This window comes from Phocoena phocoena, chromosome 12 (genome assembly GCF_963924675.1).
Source record: "Phocoena phocoena chromosome 12, mPhoPho1.1, whole genome shotgun sequence".
In the NCBI taxonomy this organism is placed as follows: domain Eukaryota; kingdom Metazoa; phylum Chordata; class Mammalia; order Artiodactyla; family Phocoenidae; genus Phocoena; species Phocoena phocoena.
The window spans coordinates 73,158,937-73,179,829 of NC_089230.1; the positions used below are offsets into that span (position 1 = coordinate 73,158,937).

The 20,893-nt window shown below is 39.1% G+C and overlaps 1 protein-coding gene across 2 annotated transcripts in view; it reads left to right on the forward strand.

Annotated features, from left to right (window-relative positions):
- The window catches only part of ME1 (malic enzyme 1), a 192,381-nt gene extending 172,965 nt beyond the window's left edge, over positions 1-19,416 (forward strand). For both annotated transcript variants that reach the window (XM_065889064.1, XM_065889065.1), the window contains exons 10-14: positions 2,796-2,901; positions 4,276-4,418; positions 7,157-7,330; positions 13,401-13,499; positions 17,763-19,416. In XM_065889064.1, the coding sequence (XP_065745136.1) occupies positions 2,796-2,901; positions 4,276-4,418; positions 7,157-7,330; positions 13,401-13,499; positions 17,763-17,930 (690 nt within the window). In that variant the 3' untranslated portion in view covers positions 17,931-19,416. The remainder of the gene's footprint in view (positions 1-2,795; positions 2,902-4,275; positions 4,419-7,156; positions 7,331-13,400; positions 13,500-17,762) is intronic.
- The last annotated feature ends 1,477 nt before the right edge of the window (positions 19,417-20,893 follow it).

The window sequence follows — 20,893 nt, forward strand, 5'->3', positions numbered from 1 at the left end:
AATCTCATAAATACAAAAGAATGGTTTGAGAATATTTAGTGGTTACTCACAAAATCAGTCTAGGTTTACATCAACTATTTGTGTTAGACCTATGACAAGTTGTAAAAAGGCTATGATAATAGTTAGGTTTTATGGAATGATTTGATGCTTCCTGATGAAAGTACAGCAACTGAATTTATATGATTCTCTTGACTGATTTTTTTCTTTAATAAACATGATGAACAAGAATATAGACTAACGATATTTGAGTTAATGTTACTAGAGCCTAGAATGTTCTCTCCTGAAGTGAATATGAAACAGGAAACCAAATTTGATTTGGAATGAATGAAATAAGGTTTTTTAAAATTGAGATATAATTGACATATAATGTTATATTAGTTTCGGGTGTACAACATAATTATTCAACATTTGTATATATTGTGAAATGATTACCACAATAACTCTAGTTCACATCCATCATCACACATAGTTAACAAATGTTTTTTCTTGTGATGAGAACTTTTAATATCTACTCTCTTAGTGACTTTCAATACAGTATTATTAACTATTGTCAGCATGCTGTACATTACACCCGCAGGACCTATTTATCTTACAGCTGGAGGTTTGTACCTTTTGACCCCCTTCACCCATTTTTGCCTCCCCAGCCTCTGGCAACCACCAGTCTGTTCTCTGTATCTATGAGTTTGTTGTTTGCTTTTTGTTTTTTCAGGTTCCACGTATAAGTGAGATCATACAGTATTTGTCTTTCTTTGATTTACTTCACTTAGCATAATACCCTCAAGGTCTATCCATGTTGTCACAAATGGCAAGATTTCCTTTTTTATGGCTGAATAATATTCCTACGTGTGTGCATGTGTATTTTCTTTGTCCATTCATCCATTGATGGACACTTAGGTTGCTATCACTTCTTGGCTATTGTAAATAATGAGGCAGTGAACATGAGGACACATATATCTTTTCCAGTTAGTGTTAAATAAGATGATTTTTCAGTTTCTCAGATGTAGTATATTTTGATGTGCAGGGAAGAAAAGGTAAGATAAAACTTTTTAGAACCCAGGAGTCAGTAATGGTGAATTCTGTTATTAGGATGCTGTTAGCTCTGAAGTCACGCTCATGACAGAAAACAGTGATACAGAAATAGCACTTTCCACTACAAAAAAGAGTACTAGAATTATAAGTGCTAGAGCTATGGTTTTTTCTTCTTCACAAAAATTTTAATTATAACAACTAACTTTGAGTTGTTGTTAAAAACTGGGCACAGTCCTAAGTGCTTTAGATATATTATTTAATTTGCTAAAAAGCTGATGAGGTAGAAATTCTAATTATTCTTATTTTATAGATGAAACGAGTGCAAAGAGGTTCATATGTTTCACGTTATCTATAATTCACATGTATTACTTTTAAAAACAAAAATAAAATAACCTTTTTATAAAAATTTTTGCTTTATATTGGAGTATAGTTGATTTACAGTGTTGTGTTAGTGTCAGGTGTATAGCAGAGTGATTCAGTTATACGTATGCATATACCTATACTTTTTCAGATTCTTTTCCCATTTAGGCTGATAATAACCTTTTAAAGCAAGAATACTGTACCATCTTCAGGATTAACAATTTGCATACAAGTTGACATATACCATTTGTAAAGTGTTTTTTCCAGGGCTGTACTGTGCTGTATTATTGGAAAGACTGATTTCTAGCACCTGTCTTGGGCAAGTTGCTTGATATCTCAGAGCCTCTGTTTCCTCATGCAAAAGCCTAATTGTATTTGCCCTACTTTTCAAATTGTTGTGGGGATCAAATGAAATATGTGAAAACAACTTATAAGCTATAAAGTACCATATAAAGTTAGGTAGTGATTTATTATGTAGTCAAAATCTTAAAAATTTGTAGGTAGAATATTATTATTGTTATTATTATTTTAATAATTTAAAAGTCAAGCATAATACGTAGTGCACTTAATTTACCTATTGCTTCCTGGGAACAAAAAGCTATTGTATCACTCATTCTTTGATGAAAGCTTCAGTGAAGTAAGGAGATTGAATAATAGATGAAGGAGGAGAATTCTAATTTGAGCAGATTTTTATTCCTGGTCGTAGAAGTTTGGATGAGAATTTCATCTTCAGATCTACTAATTATGTGGAAAGATACAATACTGAAAGAGCAGAAGAAAAAAAAAGGAAGGACCAGATTTTCAGCTAACACTCCTCTCCCCCATCCTACGTTCTTTTTTGTAGCTACGATATTAAATTAGATGTTTCCTAGATAATAATACATGGTACGATTATAATCAAAACATTACAAAATAAAAACATATAAAACTAATAATTATGTAGAACATCAAAGTATGATATAAATATGGCATCAAGTTCCATTCTTAGTAGTCCATAAGTTATTTGTGCAGCCGCTAAAGGCGACTCTGCTTTATCAACACAGATCGTGTCTAGTAAACAGTATCTTTGTGTAAATGATGGTTTTCATTGCTCTTTGTTAATGTCAGTTTCTCGTAAATGTCTGTAGAGTTAGGTTTTTAAATATTAAATAATAAATAAGGGAAAGACTTTATTTTGTTCACTGTTATATCCCCATCGCCTAGAACATTGTCTGAGACAAATCTTTGTGGCAAGGGTGAATGAAATAATACTCTGGTAATTGGAAAGGAGACTTTAAGAACAGCTGGAAGACATAATACGTAAAAATGTTAAGCATAAATATGGGTAATATGCATAATATTCTGAAATTTCTTTGACTCTCACATGTTTGGCAGATTTATCGTTCCTTTTTATTTGCTGTACTTAGGGACGTGCTGCCTTAACACAAGAGAAAGAGGAATTTGCCCATGAACATGAAGAAATGAAGAACCTGGAAGCCATTGTTCGAGATATAAAACCAACCATCCTCATCGGTGAGCTTTGGCTTCTTCCTCCCCGCCATAAACCCTACCTCAACCCCACGTGGGCTTGATTTGTTTTCCTACTGCTGAATTTTGAGACGTAATTTAGCTTTTTGAAATTCTAACCTTTGGCGTTCGCAAACAAAATTACGCATTCCCTGAAGCAACAGTACCCCCTAGAGGCCTAGATTTGTAAATGCAGTGCCGTCGTCTTAATCTTACTGATGATCCCAGCTGAAGTGTGTGGTTCCCTCTGCTCACTCTGTCAACCTGCCAGTACCTGGCATATCCAGCACTTTGCCAGGCTTGATTATTCCAAATGGACAGTGGTTCTCAAAGGGAGGTGGTTTGGCCCAGAAAGGAAACATTTGGCAATGTCTGGAGACATTCTTTGGTAGTCACAACTGGAGGGAGAAGGGGTGGTCAGAGCTCCGGACATTAGTGGGTAGAGACTAAGGATGCTGCTCCACAGCCTCCAGTGCCCAGCGAAGCCTCCCCCCAGTAAGGAATTGTCCAACCCAAATCGTTTGTGGGGCCAAGGTTGAGAAAGACTGAACTAGACCCTCCTTGAAAACAGGGACCGTATTTCATGTCTTTATATAACTCAGTGTGTTACACACTGCATGTGAACAGTAAGGTGTTTATTATGGACGAATTTGTTGCGGTTGAAAAAAACTCAAAAGTTTTGAAACTTTGTATCCTTTATCTTGTGTGTATATAATGTCAACCCTTACTTGGTATTACACTCCATTTCTAGAAGCTCCTGTGAAACAGATGACAATATTGAGAATAATGATGAGAACCATAGTAAAAACAAATACTCCATGACAGGAGTTAATGGGTAGTAGTAAGCCTTTATTGTTGTTTTTTATAAAGTATGTTCCATCAGGAATCTTACTTTTTCCATTCTCATTATGCTAATAGCTTTATTCTTCTGTTCAGTTTTTTTCAGTGAGTCATACTTCAGTTTTATCATTGAATCGGATGATTGTCTTAAGTGTTAGCACTGGATTATAAAATATGATTGCTTTATAGCCTGAGGGACTGAAATATACTTCTAGAATTGTTTACAGAGAGATAGTATATATTAGGCACATTTATTTCCTAATAAAATTGCCTGTTATCAGAATTCCTAGTGATTGGTCACTAAATTTATTAATGAGTCAAATGTTAAAGCTGTGATTTTTTTTCATAGATACTTGTAGACTTGTAACCTTAAAGGTTGTTGGCATTAACGAACATCTCTATTTTGTCACTTTAATACACATATTCTATATTTTGTTTAGGCGGTATTACAAAATGACCTGACATGTCTCATTGTTTGGGGGGCACTGGATTAATTAACCAATGATAGTCCTATTCACTGGTTTCTTGTTTCTACATTAGGAGTTGCTGCGATTAGAGGTGCATTCTCAGAGCAAATTCTCGAAGACATGGCAACCTTCAATGAACGGCCTATTATTTTTGCATTGAGTAATCCAACTAGCAAAGCAGAATGTACTGCAGAGCAGTGCTATAAACTGACCAAGGTAAAGCAAAAAATGGAACTGATATTTTAATAGTCAAATTGTGATTCTTTATAAGGGAGCCCAGGGTATCTAAGGTGCTTACCGGTTAACCTTTAAAAATTTTATAACCAAGACTGAAAGAACAATGAACAGGTCATGAAGGATAAGAACCAATCCTTTTTTAGAATCTTGTATAAATCCTGTTCTTCAATAAAACAAAATAAACTTTGTAATGTTTCATTGATAATTTTCCTTAAGTGCTTTGGAAGTATCTAAGATTTAAACATGAAAGTTAAAAAGGAAAAAGCTTGATCCTAGATACTCATTAAAATAGCTTTTAACTAGCTATTCCCAAACATTGACGCACACAGTATAAAACCACAGTCTTATTTCTGCTTTGCTGACTCCTCCTGGGTTTGGATTTTGATGGCATGGGTGGAGCATTTGGGCAATTATTTTGACATCCAGCCTGGCTGGGATAGGAGTCCTCAAAGCTTCAATACTTTACTGTTTCCAAAAAAGTGACTTATTTTATACTGTGCTTGTATTAATATATATTTGACCAATATGTTGACAAGGGCCCTTTTTTTCCTTAAAAGACTTGAAAATGTCATTACAGCAAAACAGAAGTTGAGTCACATATATCTAACACTTTTATTTTGGAAAGAAATCTAAAATGAACTGGAAAAGATAAACAAGACAGAGTTAAGTCACTCTGCATAAATCTAACTCTAAAACTGCATAAATAAAACTGGGTGGCTCTACTTCTTTACTACTGTATCCTTAAGTGCTTATTACTAGAATTGATGAAATTTTGCAAAGGAGCGACTCCATTGTTTATTTCTCTTCTCTGGGATGGCGTCGGTATCCTCAGTAATTTAAGTTTTTATCCCCTCTCTAGGTTGGGGAATTTGCCTCATGTAACTCAGTCCTTAAATCCTTAAAGCAGAAAAAAAAACCAGTAACAGAATTTTAGCATAGTGCATTACACACAGTAGGCACATAATAAATAAGTGTTTAAGTACATATTTTGTTTTGGCATATTTCAAAAGGCCTCAAAATTTCCTAATAATAGATGTAAACAAAATTAGCCAAATTTCTATAGCTGTGTTTTTAAGTTCAAATGTGTCCGATATAAATGGCCTAAACTCTTTCTTATGATTTTGCCTAATGCTCTTGTGTTGCTATTTATAAAATTAAAAGTCATTTTGAAGCTGAAAACATCGGTTCAGCCAAAGGATTACAGAACAAGAAAGGGGCTATCTGTTGCTGGATGTGAGTCTCTGCTGCTTCAGGCACAGGTGAAAAGTCATTAGGAATGGTTAAAAATACAAAGAGACCGTTGAATTCCGAAAAACTGTAATTATACCAAAAATGATACGGAGAGGTTTCCTTCTCCATATTAACAATCTATATATAAGAGGATATCTAGCCGTTTATTTAATAGCATTCCTCCGTAAAATATGATGCTGCTGGAGTGACTGGCTGGAGTGAAGGAGAGGAGGGCGGCCAACAGGTCTGTGTAGAATGTTGCAGGTCTCTTTCTCAAATATAATTTTCAAAGGTATATATATATCAAATAATATATATATCAAATAAGTATATCAAATGATAATTTAGTTACATTAGAAATTTGCTTGTAACAAAACACTTTATCTGCTAAACAAAGCAGACTTGAAGGTATCACCCTTGTCTGAAAACAAAACCTAATTTTGTGCAAGACATATCAGTGTCTGATAAACACCTAGATGAGAATTTCTATTTTTTTCTCACCTATTTTCCTCTTTTTATATCCTGGAAAGGTTGAATCATGTTATACTTTACCTTTATGGAAAAGGTATAGTATGACATGTGTTAAAAATGAGTAAGTTAATATTATTAATATCATAATGGATTTAGACTCAAGGTATAAGAGGGATGAAATTTATAACCCAATCTATTACCATTTAAACTATGCTTTGGGGATTTAGTGCTTTTTTAGACTTTGCAAATGCATTTCTTAGACTGTAGCGCTTTATTTGTTGAGGGTTTCCCATCCCTGTTTCAGAAGCCTGAACGCTTCCATCTATATCGCCTCCCGGATCAGACAGACGCCCCCCTTTTGACTGGCAGTATGGAATACAGCACCTGAGTTCATGCCATCTTAAAGCCTGTAGTACATGAGGTTCCTCAAAAATATTATGATGAAATATTAAGACCAGGAAAAAAATGAAAGACAGTTTTAGACAATTACTGATAATTTAATCTCATTCTTGTCTGTTAACCCCATTTGTGCTAATGATTTTTTTTCCTATATGACTTTTCAGGTAATTCTTTACAATACAGAAATATATAGAATTTGTCCCAGTGATTACATTGGGAGCCTGTTGACCTCTAAACTGTAACCTAAAATGTCATCTTTTCCAAGATTCAAACATTAACCTACCCTTTTTGTCTTCAGAAGCCTGTAAGTGGAAGTCTGTAGTCTAGAGATGGTTGATAGGCCCGTGGGTTGGACCACTGCCAACAACAGGATGGTGGTCTTGGGGTCTCCTGTGTTTTGCATCCTTCTCCTACGAATAGAGAGGCAGATAGAGAACAGAAAGAATCACTCACTCCAGAACCTACTGCCAGCATCATGATAGCTTACTCACACTTACTAGGAAGTCCATGAAAAATCAGACTTCTTTCTAACTACTCAGTACTTGAATTACTGTCTTATGATCCATTTGTTTGACGATAGCCTGCCTCTTTTTTACAGTTGTGTGTCTGTGTTGCAGGGTCGTGCCATTTTTGCCAGTGGCAGTCCTTTTGACCCTGTCACTCTCCCAAGTGGGCAGACCCTATATCCTGGCCAAGGCAACAATTCCTATGTGTTTCCTGGAGTTGCTCTCGGTGTGGTGGCGTGTGGACTGAGACACATCACGGATAAGATTTTTCTCACCATTGCTGAGGTATAGTACAATGCTCTGTGTTCGCCAAGGCTGTAAAATCTCAAATCAGCTCCTTGTAGGTTGTCTACTGTTTTATTTATTTAGTATCCCAGCTCACTGTCTAGGAGGTGTAAAGTCCAAAGAAGATCACATCTTTCCCGGTAGAGAGTAAGGGATGGGTAGTAAGTTCACATTGAGTCACTAGGAAAGATTGTTCTTCAGTAGCCAGCAGAAAGACTTACGTTCTGATTTCTTAGAAGAGGGCTCTTTAAAAATTGAAGTACAGTTGATGTACAATATTGTATGTTACAGGTGTACAGCATAGCGATGCACAATTTTCAAAGGTTATACTCCATCTATAGCTATTATAAAATATTGGTTGTATTCCCTGTGCTGTACGATATGTCCTTGTAGTTTATTTTATACCTAAAAGTTTGTACCTTGTACTCCCCTACCCCTATATTACCCCTCCCCCTTTCCTCTCCCCACTGGTAACCACTAGTTTGTTCTCTATATCTGTGAGTCTGCTCCTTCTTTGTCATATTCACTAGTTTGTTGTATTTTTTAGAGTCCACCTATAAGTGACATCGGGCAGTATTTGTCTTTCTCTGTCTGACTTATTTCACTTAGCATAATGCCCTCCAAGTCTATCCGTGTTGCTGCAAATAGCAAAATTTCATTCCTTTTTATGGCTGAGTAGTATTCCATTGTACGTATATACCGCATCTTATTTATCCATTCACTTGTTAATGGACACTTAGGTTGCTTCCATATCTTGGCAATTGTAAATGATGCTGCTATGAACATAGGGGTGCAAGTATCTTTTCAAATTATAGTTTTGTCTGGATATATACCCAGGAGTGGAATTGCTGGGTCATATGGTAGTTCTACTGTTCGTTTTTTGAGGAACCGCCATACTGTTTTCCACAGTGGCTGCACCAATTTACATTCCCATCAACAGGGTATGAGAAAAGAAACCTTTTTTTTTTTTTTAATCTTTACACTTTCGATTATGTTCTGTGACAGTAATGAGACAATAAAAATTTTGTTTCCAAATTATGGAGGAAGTGGTAAATATTTCTCCATGGAGAACCTACCTAGACGATGGCTTTTTTTTTTTTTGGCCATGCTGCGTGGCTTGCGGGATCTTAGTTCCCCAACCAGGGGTTGAACCTGGGCCCCAGCAGTGAAAGCACCGAATCCTAACCACTGGACTGCCAGGGAATTCCCGATGATGGCATTTTGAAGATTTAAGATGACAGTCTGTTAGAGAACGAACTTATGGTTACTGGGGGGAAGGGTAGGGGGAGGGCTAGTTAGGGAGTTTGGGATTGACATGTACACACTGCTATATTTAAAATGGATAACCAACAAGGACCTACTGTATAGCACAGGAAACTCTGCTCAATATTCTGTAACGACCTAACTGGGAAAAGAATTTGAAAAAGAATAGATGCGTGTATATGTATAGCTGAATCAGTTTTTTGTGCACCTGAAACTAACACAACACTGTTAATCAACTGTACTCCAATATAGAATAAAAAGTTAGCAAAAAAGAACATACCTCCAATATCTACCTATCTACATATCTATCTAATAATCTTTGTAGTACTGTACTAATATAAGCATTATGGGAAATAAATGACCGTCTGATTTGGTATGGTGAAGTGTTTATTATTCAGGGTGCAGGGTAGAATACAGAAACCACTCTAGTACTTCAAGCAGAGAAGAGATTAAAACAGAGAATTCGATGTTTGTAAAGTCATTAAAAGGACGGAAGTGGGCTCTTCTGTGGGCCTTCAGGAAGGATTCACAGAACAGCACAGAGCAGAGCCGGTAGGGATGCTCTATTAAGCTACTGCTTAAGAACTGTGAAGGGTCTGAAATTTCACCTTACTTGCAGGCTAACAAGTCAGCCTGCCGCAGATACATAGATGCTGGCAAAAGACACAAAACGCTTAGGTCAGCCACAAAGGCACAAGAGGTACTCTGAACCTAAGGCTCCCATCAGTTCCCCTTGCCTCGCAAACCTCAGGGGGTGATACAGTGGTTGGGCCGATATTTGTAAAATCATGAGCTGTGGGCAATCAGAATGTTCACCTGGTTGATACGTCTGAGGAGGATTCAATTCATGAAGGAGAAATTTGAGTGAATTTCTTCTCTTGAAATGAAACCACGCTAACTAAACCCAACCAAGTAAAGCCTGATTAACGTTCACATATTTTCATCATGCAAACAGACTATTCTTTGCGTTGTGAAAGATTTTTATGTCATTGGTGTGATCTCAAGTAGCCTAAACCCGGGGTTTCGCGCCTTGGTGTCATTCTGTGAGAACAGAGGTCAGCCAGCTCTAATTCTCCTTTCTTTTTCTTCGCTGCATTAAAAGCACGACGGCTGGTGTCTTAGAGCTTCTTTTTTTTTTTTTTGCGGTACGCGGGCCTCTCACTGTTGTGGCCTCTCCTGCTGCAGAGCGCCGGCTCAGCGGCCATGGCTTACGGGCCCAGCCGCTCCGCGGCATGGGAGATCTTCCCGGACCGGGGCACGAACCCGCGTCCCCGGCATCGGCAGGTGGACTCTAAACCACTGCGCCACCAGGGAAGCCCTTAGAGCTTCTTTGACTCAAGAAATCATGTCTACTTACTTATGGGGGCTCTTCAAAGTTGTTCTTGCTTAAGGGAAATGTAGTCATTGTCTTTTATAGCAGACACATCAGAAGAAGAAAGATCTTTTTACTCATGGTAGCCAGTGTTTTCTTTCCTAAATAACTCCAGCACCCTCTAGTAACAAATTTCATGAAAAAAAAAAGTCTTTCTACTCAGGGAAAGTAATAATTACTCTCAAACACCTCTGAAGGAAAACAGTAAGATGTGGTGAGGTTACTGGTGTTATTCTTATCACAGCCAGCTATCTCTCCGGCTGAACCTTGGCCTTTCCACCGTTCCCCTCTTAGGCTTCAACACAATATTCCTGTTTTTCATGCCGCCTCATCGTTTTCTTTGTCATCCTTTCAAGTCCCCCCCCCCCCTTTTTTTTAAGACTTTTTTGATGCGGACCATTTTTTTAAAAGTCTTTATTGAGGGCTTCCCTGGTGGTGCAGTGGTTGAGAGTCCGTCTGCTGATGCAGGGGACACGGGTTCGTGCCCCAGTCCGGGAGGATCCCACATGCCGTGGAGCGGCTGGGCCCGTGAGCCATGGCCGCTGAGCCTGCGTGTCCGGAGCCTGTGCTCCGCAACGGGAGAGGCCACAGCAGTGAGAGGCCCGCGTACCGCAAAAAAAGAAAAAGTCTATTGAACCTGTCACAACAGTGCTTCTGTTCTATGTTTTGGGCCTCTGGCCGCAAGGCACGTGGGATCCCAGCTCCCTGACCAGGGATCGAACCCGTACCTCTGCATTGGAAGGCGAAGTCTTAACCACGGGACCTCCAGGGAAGTCCCTCAAGTTCCTTTCAACTAAGCTTCTTCCTAGTATTCAGTTTTTTTGCCCTCACTTTTCTCTTTCCTTTTAAAGTCTACTTTCACAGATCTCACGCATTCTCTTATTTCCATTATCGTCATTCTAAAAGGGGCCGAGTCTGTATATCCCTATTCTTATGTTTCACCACATCTCCAGTGACCTGATGGGTATTTCCACCAAAATGTCCTGCTATTTCCTTAAATACGATGTGGAAAACCATTTCTTATCTCCCCTTGCCCTCGATATCCGCATTTCTGTTCGTGACACCCTTTCTAAGCAGGCACCGAAGCTTAGAAGCCTGGTGTTCCTTTTATCCTCCCTCAACCCAAAGCCTTTAAACACACCAGGCATGTGAACACCCATGTAACTGTCCGATGTATCATCCTGCCTGGAAAACTCCGAGACTCATTCTCCACCTGTCTAAGCCTATCTTCAGGTCACGGCGTAAGTCTCACCTCGTCCTTGGGTCCTTTTATGGCCTCTCTGACTCATTTTGATCTTTCTCCTAAGCCATGGCTGTCTTTAGGAAACACTTCATTTGATTCCTAGCTGTATTATGCTCTCGAGAGTTTCATGTATTGAACAATCAAGTCTTGCCTTATATTTAAATTGTATGTTATCTTCTCTGAAGACAGAAGGTCTCCCATATACTTCTTTCAAAACACCAGTAGCACTAGTGCGATACTAAAGCACGTAGCAGAAACTTAGTAAATACTTATTGAATTAAATAGAACTAGTAGTCGGTAGTATTTATCAGTGAGAATAAATACAACACCACAGACACACCTCTAGAAGGGGCAAAAAGAAGAAGGTTCTTGTCTAGATTATATTTTGTAGTTAACAAAAGTAGCATGTAGGAGATCTAGGTGAATGTTTTGTTTGCCCACCCCAAATCTAGTAACTGTTAGGGTTATTGTCAAAGTACTAATTGGATGTCTTACGGAACTAGTAGTCTCATGGATTGGCACCAATCTCAAAGACTATTCCTGCACGTTTTTATATCACAAAGAGATTTTTGGATTTCTCGGTCCTCTGGACAGTCTCTGGGACCTCTGATGCTCCCTGGGGACAGCCCTGCTGGCCCTGCGCGGTCTGTGCAGCAGCCTGGAACAGTCTCCTCCCTCCTGTTCACATCTGGGAGGCAAACCTGGGTCTCCTACCCTCACACCCTCCTCCTAAGTCACCTGCTCTGTGTTCTCTCATTCTCCTTGCCCCACCCTTTCTGCTATCTGCCCAGAGGGCACTAGAGAGATCCCCACTGACAGCAGCGTCTGGAGGACACTGATTCATGTAAGTCACTGGATAACTGAAAACCCAGGTAACTTTAACGTTGATATGATACTATTATCTAACGTATAATCCAAATTCAAATTTGCCAGTTATCCATAAAAAAGACCTTTATAGCCTCTAGACTACTCTTTTCATCTGCAAGAGCATTTCAGCCTTTCTGTTTCTTTTACGGCGATGACATTGTGAAGAGTACAGGCCAGTTGTTTTTCACAACATTCCTCATGATTTAAGTTGTGTGGTTAGAGGGTTTGGTTTAGGTTTGCCTAATAATCGAATCCTTCTCAGTGAATCACATCAGGAAGCACATAACGTCAATTTGCCTCATGTTTTTAAGCCACTTTATTGAGGTGTGATTGACATAACAAAAAGCTATGTATCTTACAACTTGATGAATTTAGAGATAAGTAAGTATACACCTTTGAAACCATCACCACAATCCATGCCATACACAAATCGATCACCTCCAGAAGTTTTTTGTTTGTTTGTTTTTGTGGTACGAGGGCCTCTCACTTTGTGGCCTCTCCCGTTGCGGAGCACAGGCTCCGGACGCGCAGGCTCAGCGGCCATGGCTCACGGGCCCAGCCGCTCCGCGGCATGTGGGCTCTTCCCGGACCGGGGCACGAACCCGTGTCCCCTGCATCGGCAGGCGGACTCTCAACCACTGCGTCACCGGGGAAGCCCACCTCCAGAAGTTTTTCCCCACCCTCTTTATTATTATTATGAATGTGTATGTGATAAGAATACTTAACGTAAGATCTACCCTTGTAGCCCATTTTCATGTCTACACTGTTTCCTTTAGAAATAGGGACTGGTTTGGGGACAGCAAAGGCTGAGGCTACTTAGGCGATTTGGCTAATCCAGAATCTGTATCCTGCTCTGCCATGTGAGTCGGAAATAGCTCTCTCGGCCTCCTGCTCTACCTCCCGTGCGAGAGTATGTGAGCTGGGAGCAAGGCCTGGCCAGCCTCTCCTCTGTTTTCAGGGTCCTTTTCCATCACTTTCCTCATCCTCCTCTGCCTTTCTTACCCTTCTTCCCCCGTCCCTCTAGTGCATCAAACAAGAAAGCCGCCAGCGTTTCATGGTACAGTAGAAAAGGAACTGGGTTAAGAGGAAACCCAGACACTCATCCCCATCTTTTTCACTATTTGTCTTCCGCCACCAGTCACCAAGCCCCTCTGAGCTCAGTTTTTCCACTGAGAAAGGGAGAAAGGGAGAAAGAGATGCAATTGGATGATGGCGTTAATGGGATCTGCTTTTATCCGCGACCATTCACCATTATCCTCACAACTACCACATTCTATGGTATGAAGTATTTTTTTGTCTTTCTTTCTTTCTTTTTTTTTTTTAAGGTTATAGCTCAGCAAGTATCAGATAAACACTTGGAAGAGGGCCGGCTTTATCCTCCTTTGGACACCATTAGAGATGTTTCTCTGAAAATTGCAGAAAAGGTAAAAACCACTCTTGTTGAAGTCTCATTATTTTCCCTTCCACCTATGGCTGAATGTGCATGTTTAGGTATTAAAAATCCACTTCCTTGAAATATCTGTATCAACTTATTATGTCAGAAGTCAGAGAAATGAGGCCTGGTGCTTCGGTAGAGCTTGGGAACTATGTTTGATCCTTAGAGATGGGTTGAATCATTAATTTCCTCATCCTGTTTCTCTCCCATAATTCAGATAATTCATCAGGGTTTCATTTCAGCTAAGCTCCCTCCACTTGGCCTTTTTTTTGGTTGGTATCTTCCATATGACACTGAGATAGTCACCACAGTATTGCACATATGGTAGAGGGACAGACCTTGAACCACCTGCCTTATCCATGTCTCTGTGGATGTGTGGCACCTTGAAAATCACAGTTGATTATACTGGGCAGAAAGCGAAACAGTGACAACAGAGAACTCAAAGCTGGCTGGCGTGGCGGGTGAGCTCTTCAAGGAACTAGCCGAGAAGCAGCTCCATTTTCTACAACTAAGACGAGAGAGAAACCGACTCCTTTTGCGGGCTAGTTGTGTTCATTTACTAGGGCTGCCATAACAAACTGTCACAAACTGGGTGACTCAGATGACAGAAATTTATTTTCTCCCGGAGGCTAGAGATCTAAGACAAAGGGGTTGGCAGGTCTGGTTTCTTTGGAGGCCTCTCCCTGGCTTGTCGATGACCACCTCCTTGCTGGGTCCTCGTGTGGCCTTTCCTCTGTTTGCACATCCCTGGGGTCTCTTTGTGTGTCCAAGTTTTCCGTTCTTATAAGAACACCAGTCAACTTAGGTTAGAGCCCACCGGAATAGCGTCATTTTAACTTATCTGTTTAGAGGTCCTGTCTCCAAATACAGCCCCACTCTGAGGTACTAGAGGTTAAGGCATCAACATTTTCAGGTGACGTATTTCAGCCCACAGTAGTCGTCATATGTTGAAACTAGGGTTTCTCAACCTCAACGCTACGCACATGTGTCTGGGTTACTCTTTGTCACGGGGGCTGTCTTGGGCATTGTCGGATGTTCAGCAGCATCCCTGGCCCTTATGCACCAGATGCCAGTAGCCTCTGCAACAGGTGTGACAACCAAAAATGTCTGCAGACATGGCCAGATGTCCCCTTGGAGGCAGATTTGCTCCTGGCTGAAAACCAAAGCTATTGGCAAGTTTATCAGAACAACACTATTTAGATTTCATATGTCATGATTTATTTTGTTGATTCAGGGTAGATGCTTCAAAAACCAAGTAATCCTTCAAAAAAAAAAAAAAACTTCAGGTAATCTGCTTGGTTATCTATTTAGGAAAGAGTATGCTTATGTTTTCTCCTAGTTTGTATCTACTAGTTTTAAACTAGTTTGAATTATTAATACACTGAACATCACATTATCCCTTTAAGTTCATTTTGAAGGGTTCAGTGAAAAGGAGTAGCATATGATCAGAGGGGTAACTAAGAAGACGAGGGACAGCAGGAGAGTATGAAAAACTCAGATATTACACCTAGAAAGAGGAACGAACGCTGAGTGGATAAACAGAAATTGGGAAACCTGGACAAAGAATCAGCTTCAGGAAGGAAGGTGATATAAGTAGACTGCAGGTTTGTGGTATCCATGGCAGCGGGTTGGCCAAAAGGTTCCTTGTGGGTTTTTGTAGCGTCTTACAGAAAAACCCGAACGAACTTTTTGGCCAATCCAGTACGTTCAAATGTACAATTCTAACAAGTAGACGGTGATGACTGAAACTTAAAGAGAGGCTGGATATAAAGGTGGTGGATCATCTACACGTGGTAACAGGTGAAGCTCTCGTCTTCCAGAGAGTCTGGCGTTGACGAGAAGGGGAGAGTGAAGATTTCACTGAGAGAGTGCATCGTTAATACAGTGTGTCCTGGGAGCAGAAAGAGGAGTGGATTTCCGCAGAGTCTGTGTCAGGAATGAAACAGAACATTTTATTATAAAAGTGATACAGCCTTTGCAAAAGAGGCACAGGGGAACTTTTGGGGGTGATGGAAATGTTCTGAAACGGGATGTGGTAACAGTTGCCCAACTCTGAATTTATAGAAATAATTGGATTAAAAAAATTTTTTTAAAAAGAAATAATTGGATTATATGTTAAAACCGTTGAATTTTGTGGTCAGTGAATTGTAACTCAAGAATATCTGTTAAAAACATAGTATTACCACATCATAGGCACTCTGAAACCTAGAAGAGAGGAAAATACCTGACATTCTGCCTTTCTGAAACAAGCATTGTCTTCGTTTTGGCGTGTGTGCTTGCTTGCAGTCTGTTTTCGTCTGTTTGCTTTCTTTGCTAACACTGTTGTAATAACGTGTAAGGGTGTATTCACGTACTTCGATCATGCTTTTTTCATAAACATTTTTCCACAGTACAGCACACTCTTTATAACTTTAATTTTTTTCATAAACACATAATTTTACATTGAGAAGAGATACTTCACCATTCTGATATTCTTCAAGATCACGCTTATTCAAATAAGTCTGTCATACAAGTAGCTCCGTAATGATTGCTTTCTTAAAGGCTGGAGTGAATGAAAGAGCACATATGGAGTGATTAATTTTGACAACAGGGAGAATCCATTCTTCTCAAAGAAGGCAGGGGAAGAGAATGTTTGACGATACGGAGGAGACAGTTTGAGTTGAGGAAAAGAGGAATTGAGATCATTCTCTTTGATCAGTTGGAATTTTCCCAACAGAGTGATGAGAGTCAAATGGAGACGTGAGGAGGGGAAGGTTTGAAATTGACTTCGGGGAAATTGACTTGAGACACAGTGTTTTTGATTTTTAAAGGGTAAAAGCATAATGTGCAACCACATGGATCCAAGTAAGGTTAGGAAAAGAATGACATGGCAGGAGACAGCTCTGAAAGGAGAAAGCCAGCACTGAGGGCTCCCCACAAAGACGTGGACACAAGGTTCTGTGATAGCGGCAAGGCACAGAGCACGGAGACTGGCTCCAGAGCCCCGCTGATTAGAATCAGGAGACCCTGGGATAGAGAAAGAGGTTGTGTAGGAGGCCGTGGTTGGAATCGGGATTGCTGAAACTGCAAGGTATCTGAGTTCAAACTTAGCAGGGATTTTAAGGTATTTAGTTCAGTTAATTATCAGTCAAGTCATTTCAAGGCTGTTAAGACTGACTTATCTGAGAAATTCTGGTAGGATCACCCATGAGTAAATCTGTACTATTCACACTCTCCTTTCTTGCTGATACCGTAGTCTACTCTTGTGACATAATTGCATTTTCACTTTGTATCTTCTTTGTGATTATGTGTTCTATTATATAATACACTTAATTTTTTGGAAACAGACAAGATATAAATTAGAACTTAATTTTTTGATACATAAAAAATTCTTTTTTTAAAATTGAGGTATAGTCGATTTACAGTGTTAATTTCTGCTGTATAGCAAAGTGATTCAGTTAAACATATATATACACACACACACACACACACACATTCTGTTTTTTGTTTTTTGTTTTTTGTTTTTTTGTGGTATGCGGGCCTCTCACTGTTGTGGCCTCTCCCACTGCGGAGCACAGGCTCTGGACGCACAGGCTCAGCGGCCATGCCTCACGGGCCCAGCCGCTCCGCGGCATGTGGGATCTTCCCGGACCGGGGCACAAACCCATGTACCCTGCATCGGCAGGCGGACTCTCAACCACTGCGCCACCAGGGAAGCCCCCACATTCTTTTTTTTTTTTTTTATACGCTTTTCCATTTTGGTTTATCATAGGATGCTGAATATAGTTCTCTGTGCTATACAGTACGACCTTGTTGTTTATCCATTCTATATATAATAGTTTGCATCTGCTAATCCCAATCCGTCTCTCCCTGGCCCCTCATTCCCCCTTGGCAACCACAAGTCTGTTCTCTATGTCCATGATTCTGTTTCTGTTTTGTAGATAAGTTCATTTGTGTCATATTTTAGATTCCACATATAAGTGATATCATATGGTATTTGTCTTTCTCTTTCTGACTTACTTCACTTAGTATGATCATCTCTAGGTCCAACCACGTTGCTGAAAATGGCATTATTTTGTTCTTTTTTATGGCTGAGTAGTATTCCTATATATATATATATATATATATATATATATATATATATATATATATATATATATATGTACCACACCTTCTTTATCCATTCATCTGTTGCTGAAACAGATAAAAAATTTCTGACATGTGCTCACCATCATCTTCATTAAAATAATTAATATTCTTTTCTTATTTCTAGATTGTGAAAGATGCATACCAAGAAAAGACAGCCACAGTTTATCCTGAACCCCAAAACAAGGAAGCATTTGTCTACTCTCAGATGTATAGCACTGATTATGAGCAGATTCTGCCCGATTGTTATTCCTGGCCTGAAGAGGCCCAGAAAATACAGACCAAACTTGACTAGTAGCTTAATAGCTGATATTTCTAACTCCATTGATGAGATCTTGAAGTCTTTCATAATTTTCAAAGATTAGAATCTTTTATAATGATTCATAATACACTAGAGTAAGATAATTTTACTTTAACAATCTAAAAATTTGTGGACGAATATTAATATACTTTAGGTAAACATCTCACTAGACAATTTTGCTTCATTTACTTTATGGTTATTTATGGTTTCTATCTTAATTATTTTGCCCAAGTTCTGTTTAAAAGCTATTGTAACTACTGCTGAGAAACCCATCATTTTTATATAGGGAGCTAAGGGGAAGACTAAAATTAGTAATAAATTGATATCAGTATTAAAACCCATAATGCTTTTGTTGTTCATTTTATTAAAAATCTATTTTGTAAAAGATCGAAATGAATTTTAGGCATAGACGAACTTTTGCTAAAAACAGAAACAACACTTACTCTGTTGCCTAGAGAAAAACAACTCCTCAGATATTTTTATCCCAACCCTAGATTATATCTGTTCTTTTGTACAGCTGAAGTCTAACATCTCTAGGAAAGACCACTGCTGTTTACAATGCCTTGTGCAGCCTTAGACTTTAATGTTCTTTTGACATTGTTCCATCTCCTCATCACCTTGGTCCTCAGTCAGAATTCCCTTCATAAAAGCACTTTTCTTTCCCCCTGACCAAGTGCCCTATCTCAGCTCCACACCATTGCTGCTGGGCCTTTGTGAACCATGGCCCTATCCTGAGGTTGGTGCCTTCAGCTGAGCACGGCCTGAGAAGTGGGCAGAGCTGAGAAGAAGAGTGGGTGAGCTCCTTGAGAAAGGGCTGCCTGTGGAGCTGACGTCTTCAGACAAACATCCCCAGAGTCAAGGCAAGCTGAGTTCCCGACTGAGTGACCTGGCCTAAAGTCCCCTTGATTAGCTCAGGTAATTAAGAGTTCATTGTGTTGCAGCAAACTAACTCACTTTCCTCTGGGTTGGGTTTGAAGAAAGTTTTGTAACCACTTCCCCAATATCAGAAATTATCTTTACATCAGATATGAAAATATTCTAATTACTATCAGTAGTTACAGCCCAGAAATGAACGTTCATTTCAGGTTTTACTTTTGAAGTTAATAACTGAACCAATGGAAACAACTGTAAATTCTTAAGCTCAGGTGCCAGTAACGTTTACTATTTATTTATAGAATAATCTGGAGACTTCTTTGTTTTTGAAGTAATTCTTTTAAAGAGTGTAAGAAGATGTTCTAGACAAACTATAGTAGTACGTGATTTCATTAAAAGTGGAAGGTTACACAAGTTGTTTTAGGTGTCAGTAGAAGAGGTAGGGGTATTTCTGAAGGTAACGTTTAGTCAAGAGTTTCCTCAATATAGTTATTTTGAAAAGATCCGGAATGCCTATTTCTCGTCTAGTTTCCGTGTTGTCTTGTAGCTCTAACTAAATGTATTTACTTATGCAAAGATTTATTAAAGCATAGAAACAGTGAATGAATAAAATTATAAAATAATTGTCTTTTTCTCTTAAAATATTGTTACACTTAAAAATGACAATGCTGGGTCTTGGCAGTCATATGATAGGGAATTTGGAATTTTAAAAATATTTCAATAGCTAATTTCACTATGAAATTCATTCATTTAATATATGTGTAGTCATATTTGCCGTATACTGTTACGAATGAGCTGCTTCCTTGTCCTCAGAGAAAGGTAATGAAACAAACATTGGATGATTACTTAACCAGGTACCAGGTAGTCTATATACCTTATCCTATTTAATGTAGTCCCCACAATTCCCTTAGGAAGTCGATAGTTTAAGTAATGTGCCAAGTCCACAGAGCTCATAAGTGAAGGAGGAGGGCTCTAAATCCATGTTTACCTTTCTCCAGAGTCTGTTCTCTATTCACTAGAGTACAGTTAGAACAGCACGGTCGAATAGAAAAAAAACAAAGTGAGTCACATGAGTCATTCCTGTCCTGTGGCCTCATAAAAAGAAGAAACAGGTGGAATTCATTTTAATATATTTTATTTAAACCAACATATCCAGAATATTATAAAAAGTATTGAGATACTTTTACACCATTTTGTTCATACTAAGCCTCCAGCTTTTTCACATTTACATCAAAGATATTTGCATATACATCAAAGTCATGAGAACATATAGAACAATGGAATAGCACAGCTCACAGACAGACCCCCTGAATATATTAGTTACAGAGTTAGCACAAAATTCAACACATAAAGAATGGAGTGTTCAGTAACAGGATTGGGACAGCTACCTACCTCATGGACCTACCACCTCATCCTATATAAAAAGGAAGACTTTAGGTGGATTAAAGACCTAAATAAGAATGGTAAAAATGTAAAGTTAATAAAAATGTAGCAAAATATCTTTGGGACCCCCAAAACACAAACATGAAGTAAAAACTGGATGTGTTGCATTATCTAAGGATAGGAAGGTTTTGGCTGATAAGTGGGTGCTGCCATATAACAGTATAAAGTGAGGAAATCCAGAACTGTGGAATAGGTTGGTTGCTTCTACAGAGATGGATTCATAAAGAAAGAGATAGTTTAAGTTCAAAGGCTTACATTCTCAGCTCAAGGCACCGTATAAACACTAGAAAAAATGCCTCTGTTTTTGCTAAAAGAGTCTCTTCTCCCTTACTCGCTATAAGGCTGAAATAACAGAAACCCAAGGTCATACTTCATCCTGCTGGTTGCCAGATTTTAACAGGAGTTGTATTCACAGCCTCACCAGGACTCTCATGTGAAAGTGAAGAGTATTGACCAGGAAACAGGAGGATGTTGATTTGAAATGGGGATCTATGGGTAGGGAGATTTGGAGGACTTGTGATACCCTAAACTAGTCTTGAGTTCTGACAGTCCTGTGTCCCAGGAAACCCCTCATCACCAGGCAAACCAGCACAGTTGGCAAGTCCTTCCTTGCTCATCAAAACGGGAGCTCTTCCTGCCTA